General features: G+C 41.5%; 1 protein-coding gene across 9 annotated transcripts in view; it reads left to right on the forward strand.

Moving 5' to 3' along the window:
- LOC110982891 (disheveled-associated activator of morphogenesis 1-A-like) overlaps positions 1-12,161 on the forward strand; it is a 75,633-nt gene that overhangs the window by 37,622 nt on the left and 25,850 nt on the right. For all 9 annotated transcript variants that reach the window (XM_022241647.2, XM_022241659.2, XM_022241648.2 and 6 more), the window contains 5 exons: positions 1,697-1,949; positions 2,609-2,698; positions 9,431-9,499; positions 10,276-10,364; positions 12,023-12,158. In XM_022241647.2, coding sequence (XP_022097339.1) covers positions 1,782-1,949; positions 2,609-2,698; positions 9,431-9,499; positions 10,276-10,364; positions 12,023-12,158 — 552 coding nt within the window. In that variant the 5' untranslated portion in view covers positions 1,697-1,781. The remainder of the gene's footprint in view (positions 1-1,696; positions 1,950-2,608; positions 2,699-9,430; positions 9,500-10,275; positions 10,365-12,022; positions 12,159-12,161) is intronic.

Consider the following 12,161-nt stretch of genomic DNA (forward strand, 5'->3'; position numbering starts at 1 on the left):
GCACAGTTGTTGGGCAGCACAAAAGTGCAGGCTTATATTCCTGTGAGGGACTGTTTGTGCAGTGCACAACACGACACAGCTGTGCTTCTTTGAGGTGTTTACCAAGTGACCCAAAGAGTGACTTCAGCATAGGAGGGTTTTAATCAGCATACACATCCTAATCCTCTGAGGATGAACAGCAGGTGTATACATTTATTCACATTTGCTGAATAAACGGTATTATAGTGTATGCAACAAAATTTGGCATTCTGTCAGCAGGGTACTGCACTCTTCCCATACATTTATCAGGTTGCAATGTATGTGAGTAGCTAAATGCATTGAGTGTTACCTTCACCACCGAAGTCTACCAGAGCCATCTGGTACAGCTAGGCCACTTGATAGTATTCAGGGTATGATAATTTTTCTTGCGCGGAATCAAATTTCCTAATTGGCGGTCCTGGTAATCCAGTAATAGTAGGTATGACTGGATTGGATCAGCCACGTCTGTGCCTTTCCAGTTGAGTGATTTGCGCTTGTTATTGGAGAGTGCGAATATCCATGGGTGTGCATGCACATTTAGGGTTCAGCTTGCAAATTTTAAATCATAGATATCAGATAAATGTGCACTTCTGCAGCCACGTGATTACAAATGCAGTGCCAAATATACACTTTTTCTCAACCAGTTGCTCAGCATTGTGGCCAACATTTGCCACTTGGCTACCATGGCGACTGATATCAGGAACCAGACATTTTATTTCAGTACACGAATGAAATAAAAGTCTAGAAACTTGCTGATCCCAGCTGTTGTATTTTCACTATTCTTCTGATGTTCATATTTTAGAGTACCGACATGTGACATCACTGTGAACCAGAAAGTGCAGTGCAAACGAATGGAGTACGCGCGCGTGTTGGTTCACGCACCAGTTCTCGCGCGAATTCCTTTTACACACTAATTGTGTGCGTGACGTATTCACTTCGGTACTCTATTTAAGGCATTACGATATCCGTTCCACACTCTTGAACCATATTTGGACAGGCCATACGGTACCTACATGGTACATGGTACATGCATGCAGTGTTAGAAACTGCTATGTTATTTGTAATCAAAGTTGTACACAGTTTTTTGATATGATGTAAATATGGGACTGTTGTGCACGTGCACTGCTACTGCTAGAGGGTTTGGTGACCTTTTTTATTGTGCATACTTTCGATAGTTTGATGTGGGCCAGCACGTTATTCCATGAATGCACGTACATCTGTGATGAGAAATATCAAACAAAACCAAAAATTGGTAGTTTTGCATACTGAGCAGATGCCAAATAGTGTCATAGTTTCTAGAGTTTTGTTTTTCATACAGAATGTCTCTATTACATGACAGTTCAAGAAATGTGGTTTTCCAATGATAAGTTTCATTGTAACCATCATTTTTGCTTAGAACTTCCTGACATTACAATGTACATGTAGAATCCTTCCCTGTGGTGTAAACCAATAAGAAATTCTTTGAACTCCAGCTTTCAAGGGGAGAGGGTGGAACTGTGAAGCAACATACAGTACATGTATTTATAATACAGTGGTAGCCCTGGGACAAAGCCCGTGTAATCTTTGAAAAAATGTTATCACAAGCTTATGCAAACAGCACCGTGATCTCCATTCTTCCACCCCAAGCTTGTTATCGCTGCTAAAGAGATTTGTTTTCTCCCCTATCTCCCAACTGCAGATGCCTCTGACATACTTGGAATAGCCCCCTCCGGTTGACTTCGTTGAGTGCGTTTTGTCGAGTTTGCGGAGTGCCGCCACATACAATGCCTCGGAAGAGAGGGGGCGGGCTCCTGTGTGGGTGCTTTGGAGGCGGGGATGAGACCCCGCACATCACCTACGATGTGGACAATGGGATGGTCCTCCACCCCATGGAGGTCGCTGACCCCATGCCACCGCTGGAAGAGCTCAACTTGATGTTTGTGGAACTTGTGGTAGGTTTTTCCCAGGTCTTACAATATTGACCAGATCCCACAAAGTTAGTCTTACATGAACATTGTACAGTTAATGTTCATACATGAACAGCTCACTTCTTCATGTGTTAGATGTTTGCTGCAGAATGAACAATCTTAGCTTTCATTTTGATATACATTTAATTGTACATTCACCTGGCACTTTCCACACAGTTTGCCGTAGTCTTACAATGATGCAGGTAAAAGTTTTGAAAGCTGCACAATTTCAATTGTGCATAAGTTGTTTAGAGACGTGTAATAAAAGAAAAAACACCAAAAACAAATGGGTTACAATTAGTCTTTATTGGCATAGAAACTGCACTTTTACAAACATGTCAAAGACTTTGTTGTTAGTGAGGTTTTCTTCTCTTTTTTGAGCCGAATGAAGAGCACATGTGGATAGTGTTTCTCTTTTTTTGGGGGGGAGGGATATTTACAAGTCAGACTTTCTCACAGTTTTTATGCTGGGGTATATTCTGACAATGGCGTTCTTATTCCTAAGTTAATAAATTGGTAAATATGAGGAAAATAAACCAGAGTAAATCTGGATAAACTAAGGGGCAAGTTTTCTTGGGACATGCGCATGTTAAACACGGATCCCATCTCCAAGCTTTTTATTCCCCTAATTTTGTTAATTTCAGGATGAGTTGGATCTCCCTGCCCTCCACAGAGAACGAATGTTCAGCTTGTCCCCAGAGAAGAAGTGGCAGATTTATTGCAGCAAAAAGAAGGTAAGTAATCTGGGACAAGGCGATTTTGCTGTACGATTATTATTGTTAGATAGTTGTCCTCCATCGGAGCCACGGAGCAGAATATCTCACTGGACTTTGACAGCAGACTTTGAAGCTTCATCACCTTCAAGTGTCTTGTAATTTTGAAGAGAAGACTTCTCATCTCACTAAATCCATACAGCCAGTTAATTTTACCCGATCGTTGCAATTGACAACGGAGTCAGCGTGTGGCATGGGGGTCCTGGAATCTGGAAGATCCTTCTTCTGGTGGACTTTGGGAAGGAAGACTTCCAGAAAAATCTCTGGGGAAAATGAATCGTTGGCAGTGGAAGCCGCCCAAGCCACATGGTAGTCATTATGGACCCAACAGGATGTATTCTCTTGGGGACAAATCATCATCTCTGGCTTAATCACTGCATGCAATTCCAGGGCCTGTCTCCATTGAGAGACAGAGTCAACGTCATGGTCATGCCTCTTTTGGAACATGAATGACTAGGCCGGCTGATGTTATGATCTGTGCGCCAGGAATTTTCATCTGGTCCCTCAGGGATGACTTGGGATGAATCTCTTCCGTTCGTTGCTATTTTTGGGGGGACGGAGGAGATCTCTTAAAGGTCTGCCAGTGACTGCAGAGATCTAGAAAACAAAATGCCGTGCAAGTGTTAATTGCAAGCCTCCACCTTGGCCCTGAGGCTGCCGTGACTGTGCTAGAATTAATAAATAAAATGTCATTTCTTTATGATGCTTAATTGGCATATTTTATTTCTTGGGGAGTCTGTGGTGCTTTTGGGGATAGATTTTGCGACATATTTTCCTGACATTTTTCAGAAATTACAATAATGCACTGTAGGATTGTGTAGAAGTACAGTTGTGTCTGTTTTTTTTTTTATCAGAAGCCTAACAGATTGTATCCCCTACATGTACATGTAGGTCCTTTTGGTCACACAAGGGGCCAGTGTCTGTATGTTTTTTGTGGAGATGCTACCGAACGTGTAGGTTGAAATACGGTTATGAAAAATGTTCTCTCGAGTTCCTTTTGAGCCCCGAAGCCTTCCTTTAATGTACCATACTCTAGATCCTATGTGTCGTACAGCATGAAGGTAGACGGAGGAGGGTAGTTTTTCATCAGTTATATGTGGTGTGTGGCTGGAACAGCCAATCTTGCATGTATATCATACTGATTGGTTGCGGCGGCCGCCTTTTTTTTTCTTGGTGAACCCGGGGGCCAGCAACAAAATAGCAAATGTCCATATTAGGTAATGAAGCTGCTGCGTCCAGGTTGAAATACAAATTGGCATACATGTACAGTCAGTCTTGAATGTAAAGGGGAATCTTATTGCTTCCCCATCAAAATTCTTGGTCCTTGCTTTACTGAGCATCATTTCTCAAGGATTTGTCACAATTTGGTAGTTTCCCAGAAGAGGGCACTTGTCCACTTTCCAAAATACATTTACATGTACATGCACCTGAATATCTAATTATCCACAGCCTTGCAAATGCCTCTGAAAATCAGGCCTTCAGAAAATGGATTAATGTACGTACATGTATTGTGCACATGTTTCAGAAGTGTAGGATTACATATGCTAAAATTTCCTTACTTTTCTTTTGTCACTTGGGTTGGATCTGTACTGAAACCTTTCCTATGTTAAGAATTAGGCATTCATTAGTCATTTTTGTATGCTTCAACTGACTACCCGAAGGACATGTTAATGATGGTAGGGATCATCCTTTTTTTTAGCGTTTGTCCGAGTCTACAGAACATCCACCAGGGCCTAGCGGGCGGTGGCTGTCGGCCTGTGCATGCTTTTCAAAAACTGTGACATTTGACGACTGGCCATTCTTAGTTGAGTACTGTCCTTGGAGGTGGAGGGTGAGGGAAGAGCGAAGGAAGATGTTTTGTAGGTTGTACGCTCGTTTGTTCATGTATCGCGACATGCACTTTACACGTACTCTAGGACCACATAGGGAGCTGCAACGACAACAAGGCAGCAGTTACGTGTTCTGTCTGTTTAATTCCACATTGACAAAGATCAGCGGTAGAGGCTCTGGTCTTCTTCAGATAGTGCTGTTGGGTCCAGGCAATTAGTTGCTTATGAACTTGATGAAAATAGAATAAATGAATGACCCCATAGTCGTCTTGGCAATCATCTGAGGAAGACAGGATATTTCTGTTAAAACATAGAGGCTTGCCTGCCAAACGCGCGACATACTGAGGAAGCCACATGTATGCATGTAACAACCGGGAAGTGGAGAGAATGCCAATTGGCAGGATTTGCTAGGCACATTGGTCTACCCGCATGACTAGCAATAATTACGAAGACCTTCCATGCAGCCAGTGCACAGATTCGCTGACATTTCAAAATCAAATTGCCGTGGCTACATGCATTGCGCACATGGTTGTACTGGGCACCATTCAAGGCACAGTGTACTCGTATAGCTAGCTGCTTGCATTGGTTGAAAGCCTTTCATTTCATGCCAAGAGTTTCTGAACAGCGATGACCATTCATCAAGTTTCTGTGACTTTTGGGAAGTGTGACTTGCAGCACATGTGCTGGTTATTGTGTGTACCGGTACGGTAGATCATGATCGAGGGTACAGGGCTCACATGCATCTCCTGGCTCTACATGCACAGTATGTTGTTGGACAAGCTGCGTTTACCCCTATGTCACCCTCTCTACCCAGGAGTACGAGTAGGGACCAGCATTAGCTTGTGAGCAGCCTGACATGGACTTGCAACTTGTCTGGGGAGAACCAGGATATTCTTGGTTTTGTGCCAAGGAAACCAGAGATATACATCTGCCTGTTCAGCCACATAAGCTTTCATGTAAATGTAGAATTTGATTTCCTCAACATTGAAAATTTAAGGCATATCTCTTTAGGAGTTCACTTGTGTAGCTGCATGGTTCATGCACAGTGTGCGTGTACACGTACAGTATGGTGAAGTTTTTAAGAGCCCCAAGTTGGACCAATAGAGGGTACAATTTTCTTTGTAACAGGGCTCCTTTGGTTGGGACTGAACTTCACTGGAGCTGGAATGACTATGAAATGCACCCATTTCTGTGGCATCGCCACCAACAAAATGAACACTCCTAACCAATACAGCTCTTTGAAGTGGATAAGGGGATGCTTGTGCTCATGGCAGATTACATGCAGGTTTACTTTGTCATCTCATTCAATAAATCCTTGGGCCTCCCCAGTGCATGGATCTGATCACTAGTTTAAACAAATTTGTCTCCTTATTTACTCTTTTCCAAATGATTTGAGTGTTTTTTGAATTTTTATTACTGTTTACAAATATCAAAACCAAGCTACCTGCACCATGTGTTAATTGATTTGGCTCCCTTCTAAGCACACCGATGTGAAGTTTAAGTGAGCTGAAATTGAATTTAAAAGGACTTGGCCTAGAAATAATTTGATACAAGCTCTGTAAAATGTCAAGTTGTCGGCCTTGAAGATAACATGGTAAGGCTTTCTAATTATGCTGATCTGCATCAACGTGGCAATTTCTTGCAATGTCAGTGGCCACTTTGGTTTGACACTTAAGGGAAGGGAGACATCCTTCCTTGTCAAATGATTTATTTCTTGGATGGGCAGATTAGAAATTGTGGGTGGGAATTAAAAGTAGCACAATCGAAATGGAATTGTGACAGCTCCTGGAAATGTTGAAGGTCGAAGTTAAAAGGTCAGCCTACTACCTTAGGCATTTCCACAGTACGTGTACATGTACATGCACGGCGTAAGTCGAAGTAGACATTTCCATTTCCAGACAGGATCTGGTGTGGTTTTGTCATTAATTTGTAAACCTGATTGAGGATCGGTGGCTTACACTGTACATGTACCGGTACATGTAATGTATGCCACATATTGTACATGTATTACGTACATGTATATATGAAAATCCTACAGGCTTTGTTCCCCTCCACCCTTATAAGGTTCACATTAAAAAATTCCTTGGAAATGAGTTTTCTGGTCAAAATGTCAAGCCTAAAAGCACGTCTCCCATCTGAACCTTACATGTAGAATGTGGGTTAAAGTACCTTTTTTTTTCCTAAAGTGGCATATCACACAGTAGGGATGAAAATCCTGCATGTGTCAAATGGATCGTGGGAAAATATCAACAAGTACCACTCATCAAGCTGGAGCCTGTCTCCCCAGCTGAAAAGGAACTACTCCAGTGTGTAATTACTGGTGATTGAAAACTTTTCCCCAAAGTTGTCATATTCTGACTTCCACCACAAATGTACATGTACACCGAGGCATGCACACATTCCGTTTACTTTTCATTAACTTTGGTGCGGATTTTTTGTTTTTGGGGGGAAGGGGGAAGGAAGTAGGTTTTCTTCAGGCATTGTTACAGTGTGAAGTTTTGCTACCATAGGAATCGAAATGTCGGTCCCTCTAACTTGTACGGCTTTTACATGATCTGGCCACTTAAGTACACTTTTTTTTTGTTACTGTTTGAGGTACATGTAGCTCCCCTCGCAGTGCCTGTTACCCCATACTTCTGCCACTTTCCTTGTGGGTTGGTTTTCGGGGGGGGGGTTGACAGCTGACGGATGTGTGCTACGTTTACCTGCAATGCTTGACATTTATTTTATGTACATGCGTGCTGCAGCCCATCCAGCACAAACACTTGATGAGTTCGCTTTTGCCGTCAACAAATCAAAGTGATTGATTTGTAAACATTAAAGCTTGCGAGAGACAGTTTTTCTCAACTTCCTATCCAGCTGAAACATTCGAAGGGGCCTGGGAAATTCTGCTTCCGGTTCTTGCAGGACCACACGCTCATTGGCAAATAATTACTGAAGCAAGTGAAGTTTTTTGTAAGATTACTCATGAAGCATTTGATGCAAGTTTCTTTTGATTAAAACCTCTTTGTTGTCATGTGCATGCGCATTGAGGTGATGGAATGTCTCAGCTGTGAAGCCAGCTTCTGTATTGCATACAGTTACTGATGTTATAATGGCAACAGTAAAAATGTTGCTGTTGCCAAAACCTTCCCTTCAAGGCTGACACTGCCTGTTATCCCCTGGCCCCCCTTTTTTTAATGTTGGGCCCCTGCAACCACAACTCATGGAGGGAGTGGGCCCTTCACAGGTGATCTCCCAGGGGTCTGGCGCTGAGAGTACCCTTGCCCATTCATCAACACCTGCCGATGTTGTTATTGGAACAGGCAAACTACACATGTACATGGACACCCATTATTGGGGCCTGCAGTGACAGATGGGAAACTGGCATGTGTGTGCCTTTGGCCCTGGCCGCATTTCAGCTTTGTAGGGGTACATCATGGTTTTCTCATTTGTTGTGGGTCTCATGACAAATTTTTCGCCCGAGAATGGTTCATTAGGAAGAACGCATAAAATGAAGGACTGATGCATGCATCAATGAGATGAAAGTTGGTCATTTTTTATATTAATACAAGTGGTACATGTATGTATGTTCTGTCTGTTCATGTACATGTACATACATGTATAGCGTGCCACTGAGGCCCTGGGTTGTATCATGGGAGTAAGAGCAATCCTCTTAGCCCAGATTTGCAAAGCTGCTAAAGCGAATACATTTCTGCTTGTCTCTTATGAAATGTGTGTGCCACGTTAGCATAAGCAAATAAACAGTATGTTACATGTCAATTGCTTACTAGTGCAGATGATAACACACTTCTACATGTCATAGACTTATATACTGTTCTTGGTCATTCTACATGTACCTGTACTTTTAAGTATGGTGCAAGTACATGTACGTGTATGCTGGTTCCCCTATGACTTTAACTTGTGTGATTCTGCCTTGTGAGGTTATCATCTTGACCTGGGTGTGTCTGTCAAAACCCTAGGCTGTTTTCGTAAGAAGCAGGTTATTTCCCAAGGACGTTAGACTCCCGCAAACACCTAGAGAGAGTTGGGAAAAAACAGATGGTTCGAGGGGTGAAAAATAATGATAAAATGCCATTGGGATAATATATTTCATAACAGGATACGAGGGGTTTGCCAGCATTATGAAAGCAAAAACAGACCACATTGCTGTTGCAGAATTGGTGACGGTGTTATTGTACATGTACGTGTGACATGTATACACTTCCACGTAATCAGAACAGTAAATTATGATACATGTTTAAATATATACTCATGTACATATTTAATATACTTGTATGTGCAAAACCTGGCCTTTTAAGGTCAACAGTGGTATGTTGTATATTCTGTCTCTGGACCCATTGTAATTAAAGCATTTTAACAGAGATGTTTGAATTTTATGCAAAGGGTTATACAAACTAATGAGTTTTGGGGGCAGGTGATCTGGTTTGGGCCAAGAAAGCTCTAGAAAGTTCAGTCATGTGCCCAAACTACGTGGATTTCTGTTTGAAATAGAACTGCTTCATGGTTTTTTTTTGAGAGGAAGAATTCAATGCAGTAAGAATAATCAAATTTATTAGGGCATTGGTATTAAAATGGTTTACACAAGGAGGAAGACACTTAAACTGGTCATTCACTGTTCACCCTCAAAATTTGCTCATGCAGCCCATGCTCAACTAACAAGTCGAGGTTTGGCCAACATTGGTCCAAACATCAATTGTCTGCACCTTGATCATTGATGTAAGTTGTCAAAACTGTACCCACATCAACAAGGGAGGTAATCTTACACCACATTCTGCAGAGTGTAGCATAACATTTTCTTATCTCTTTCTCCCTCCAAAGTTTCACAGTGTGGTAACTGTAAGTATTTCTTATTTATTACCAGGAACAAGATGATCCCAATTCAACCAAGTGGCCAGACTACTATCTTGACCAGCTGAAGGCCATGATGACGGTAACAATTTACATTGTTCATACCCCACCTGTCTCCTTCCTTCTGGTTTTTACTTTCCCCTGCCGGATTCCCTGGCCTTTTTCTGCTCTTTTTACCACGTGCAACACTCATCTTAATTGAGCAGGGGTTTCAGATTTATAGACGCACAGATGCAGTGCTGGAGGGAAAATGCATGGACAATGGTATATGTACGTGTAGAGTAATGTTTCTGAATGCTGGATGGATTACTTGCATGTGCACCTAGACTAGCTACTGTCAAGTGAAATTACAACTCTCAAGCAGAACTGAAAACTTATAGATGTGGTTTAGACCCGAATAATTCCCCAGATTCAACAGAAATTCTACAGTCGGTTTCCTTTGTACACCCACCATGGGTATACCAAAGCAAAACTTTCAAAGATCTTGGCAGGGTTACATGCAGTATACATTTACTTTGGCCTGCTCTGGAAGAGGGTCGTATACCAGCACCTGTACTTGTATATTGATACACATGTATTTCCGGGCTCCATGCAGGTAAAGTCTGTTTATTTGTATAGCCTACATGTTGTACATGTGTAAAAACAGTATGGATGTGTAATGCGTAGATACATGTACACGCACATGTACATGTACGAAGTGCCATGGCATGATGTGTTTTTTGTAATTCAGATAACATGTTGCAACTGTGTGTTGGCACTTTGATCACTTTCATGCTTCTGTAGGAATACTGTGAATGTGTCATCACATTTCAACATCAGTGAATAACCTTTTTTGTGTTATTTTTTTAATTCTCTCAGTTGGCCTTTACCCATGATGAGGATGTCATAGCTGCCAGAACAAACTTGGTGGACAGTCTGAAGACGGCTCTTCGGACACAACCGATGAGGTGAAACTAAGAGAACCATTCAAACCAAAACTCCCAAGCCAGGAAAAAGAAACGCACCTTGCAGTTACATTGTACTTTAGAAACACCCATTGAATACAACCCACAAGGCTCACCAGAGTCAACTGAAGTTTGAGAGACACATCTTTTGAACATATTTTGTTCTTAAAATGTAGGAAAATGCTGCCTTCTCTGACCAACTTTGGCATTCCTTGAACTTATGATGCCCAGAATCCAAGCAACCTCTCGCAACATATTAGGGGAATTAATCGGGTAATTGTAGATATCAGACCAGAGTGCTGAATAAAGTCAAAATCCAGTACAAGATTCAAAACCTTAGAGGATTATTTTACATGTATTTGGATTAAGTGAATTCCCCATTGTTGTGCACAGTTGGTGAGGGACTGCCAAAACTTCCCTCCCATAATACCATAGTACACAATATTCACATGTAGGCTATGGACGACACAATTCCAACCCCCCAAATCCAGCCCACACACCCAAATTGTAAAAATTAGTAAATACTCAACAAGAGCTTTATATGGTAGGCGTAGCCAGGAAACACGCACGGATAATTAGAAACTAGATTAAGTAAACGCGACCCAAAAATAGTTAGAAGGAAGTTCTGTAAGAATGGAAACCATTGATGCTTACATTAAAAACAGGAACAGAAAGTATTTTTTTGAAATATGTACACATACTGATGGGATGACTGTTGTCAGATCATTTTTGTTCCACATAGTGCCCAGGTGCACTGCGGGTTTTTGGGTGACAACACTGTTTGTTTTAGTTTTATGCATGCATTTTTATGAAGCGGCAAGGTTTCATCTAAAATGTGAAACAGTCATTTCAATCATTTCTCAGAATTGTCGGCCTTTTAGGCTGTGTATTTCCGAGTATTACATAAAATTAATTTTGTTTGTATTTTACGTGTCAAATTGTACTTACCTTCAATTACTGCATGTAGTTTTAATTTAGCTCATGACAGACGAGAGAAGCTGTCAAAATAACAAATACTGAAAAAGAGGTTTGTCACATTAGAAGAAGTCATTTATTTAGAGATAAATACACGTATGTGCTTGGCCAGTCTTAAACGTGCATTTAAGACTGGCCCAGGAGAATGGACGCGACTAATCAGCATTCAGTCTCCTGAGCAAGGTCTCAACCGTTAGTTTAAGACTGGCCAAGCACATATTTATTCCCATTCATAAATACCTTTTTATTCAGAGTCCAGAGTCAACATATGACGGATTTCCAACAATTTGTTCTAAAACTTTCCTTTCATTTTCCCCAACACCCCCGTCCATTTTATGGTATATTCCTTTTGAAGTTGTGCAGTAGAATCCCCTTCAATGAACGTGGCATGCACATGGCATGTCGCGTGCACACAGACTACTGACCAATCAGACCCGATTAAACTGCCTTGTATTCGTGTGCCAGCGTGTCATTTATGCAGGTCACATCACTTCTCAGTGGGCATTATCAAATGTTAATACATGGTCATGTGACACACTTTCACCAATAGGAATAGAAACACTGTCCCAGGTATTTATGAGTTGCTAGTTGAACATGTGAAAAAAAAAGCTTTTTACACTTTCCAGCATATATGCAGTATTTTTCACAATGTCTTCTGATAATTATTGTAATCGTTTATTGGTTAGGTTTGTGATGAGGTTCATTGAGCTGGATGGGCTGTCCGTTCTACTGGAGTTTCTTGAAAATATGGACTTTGATTTGATGGAAAGTCCCATTCATACATCAGTGATTGGCTGCATCAAGGCTCTCATGAATAATTCAGTA

The sequence above is a fragment of the Acanthaster planci genome, linkage group LG01 (assembly GCF_054643075.1).
Source record: "Acanthaster planci isolate LZ-2023a linkage group LG01, COTS_SCS, whole genome shotgun sequence".
Lineage (NCBI taxonomy): Eukaryota > Metazoa > Echinodermata > Asteroidea > Valvatida > Acanthasteridae > Acanthaster > Acanthaster planci.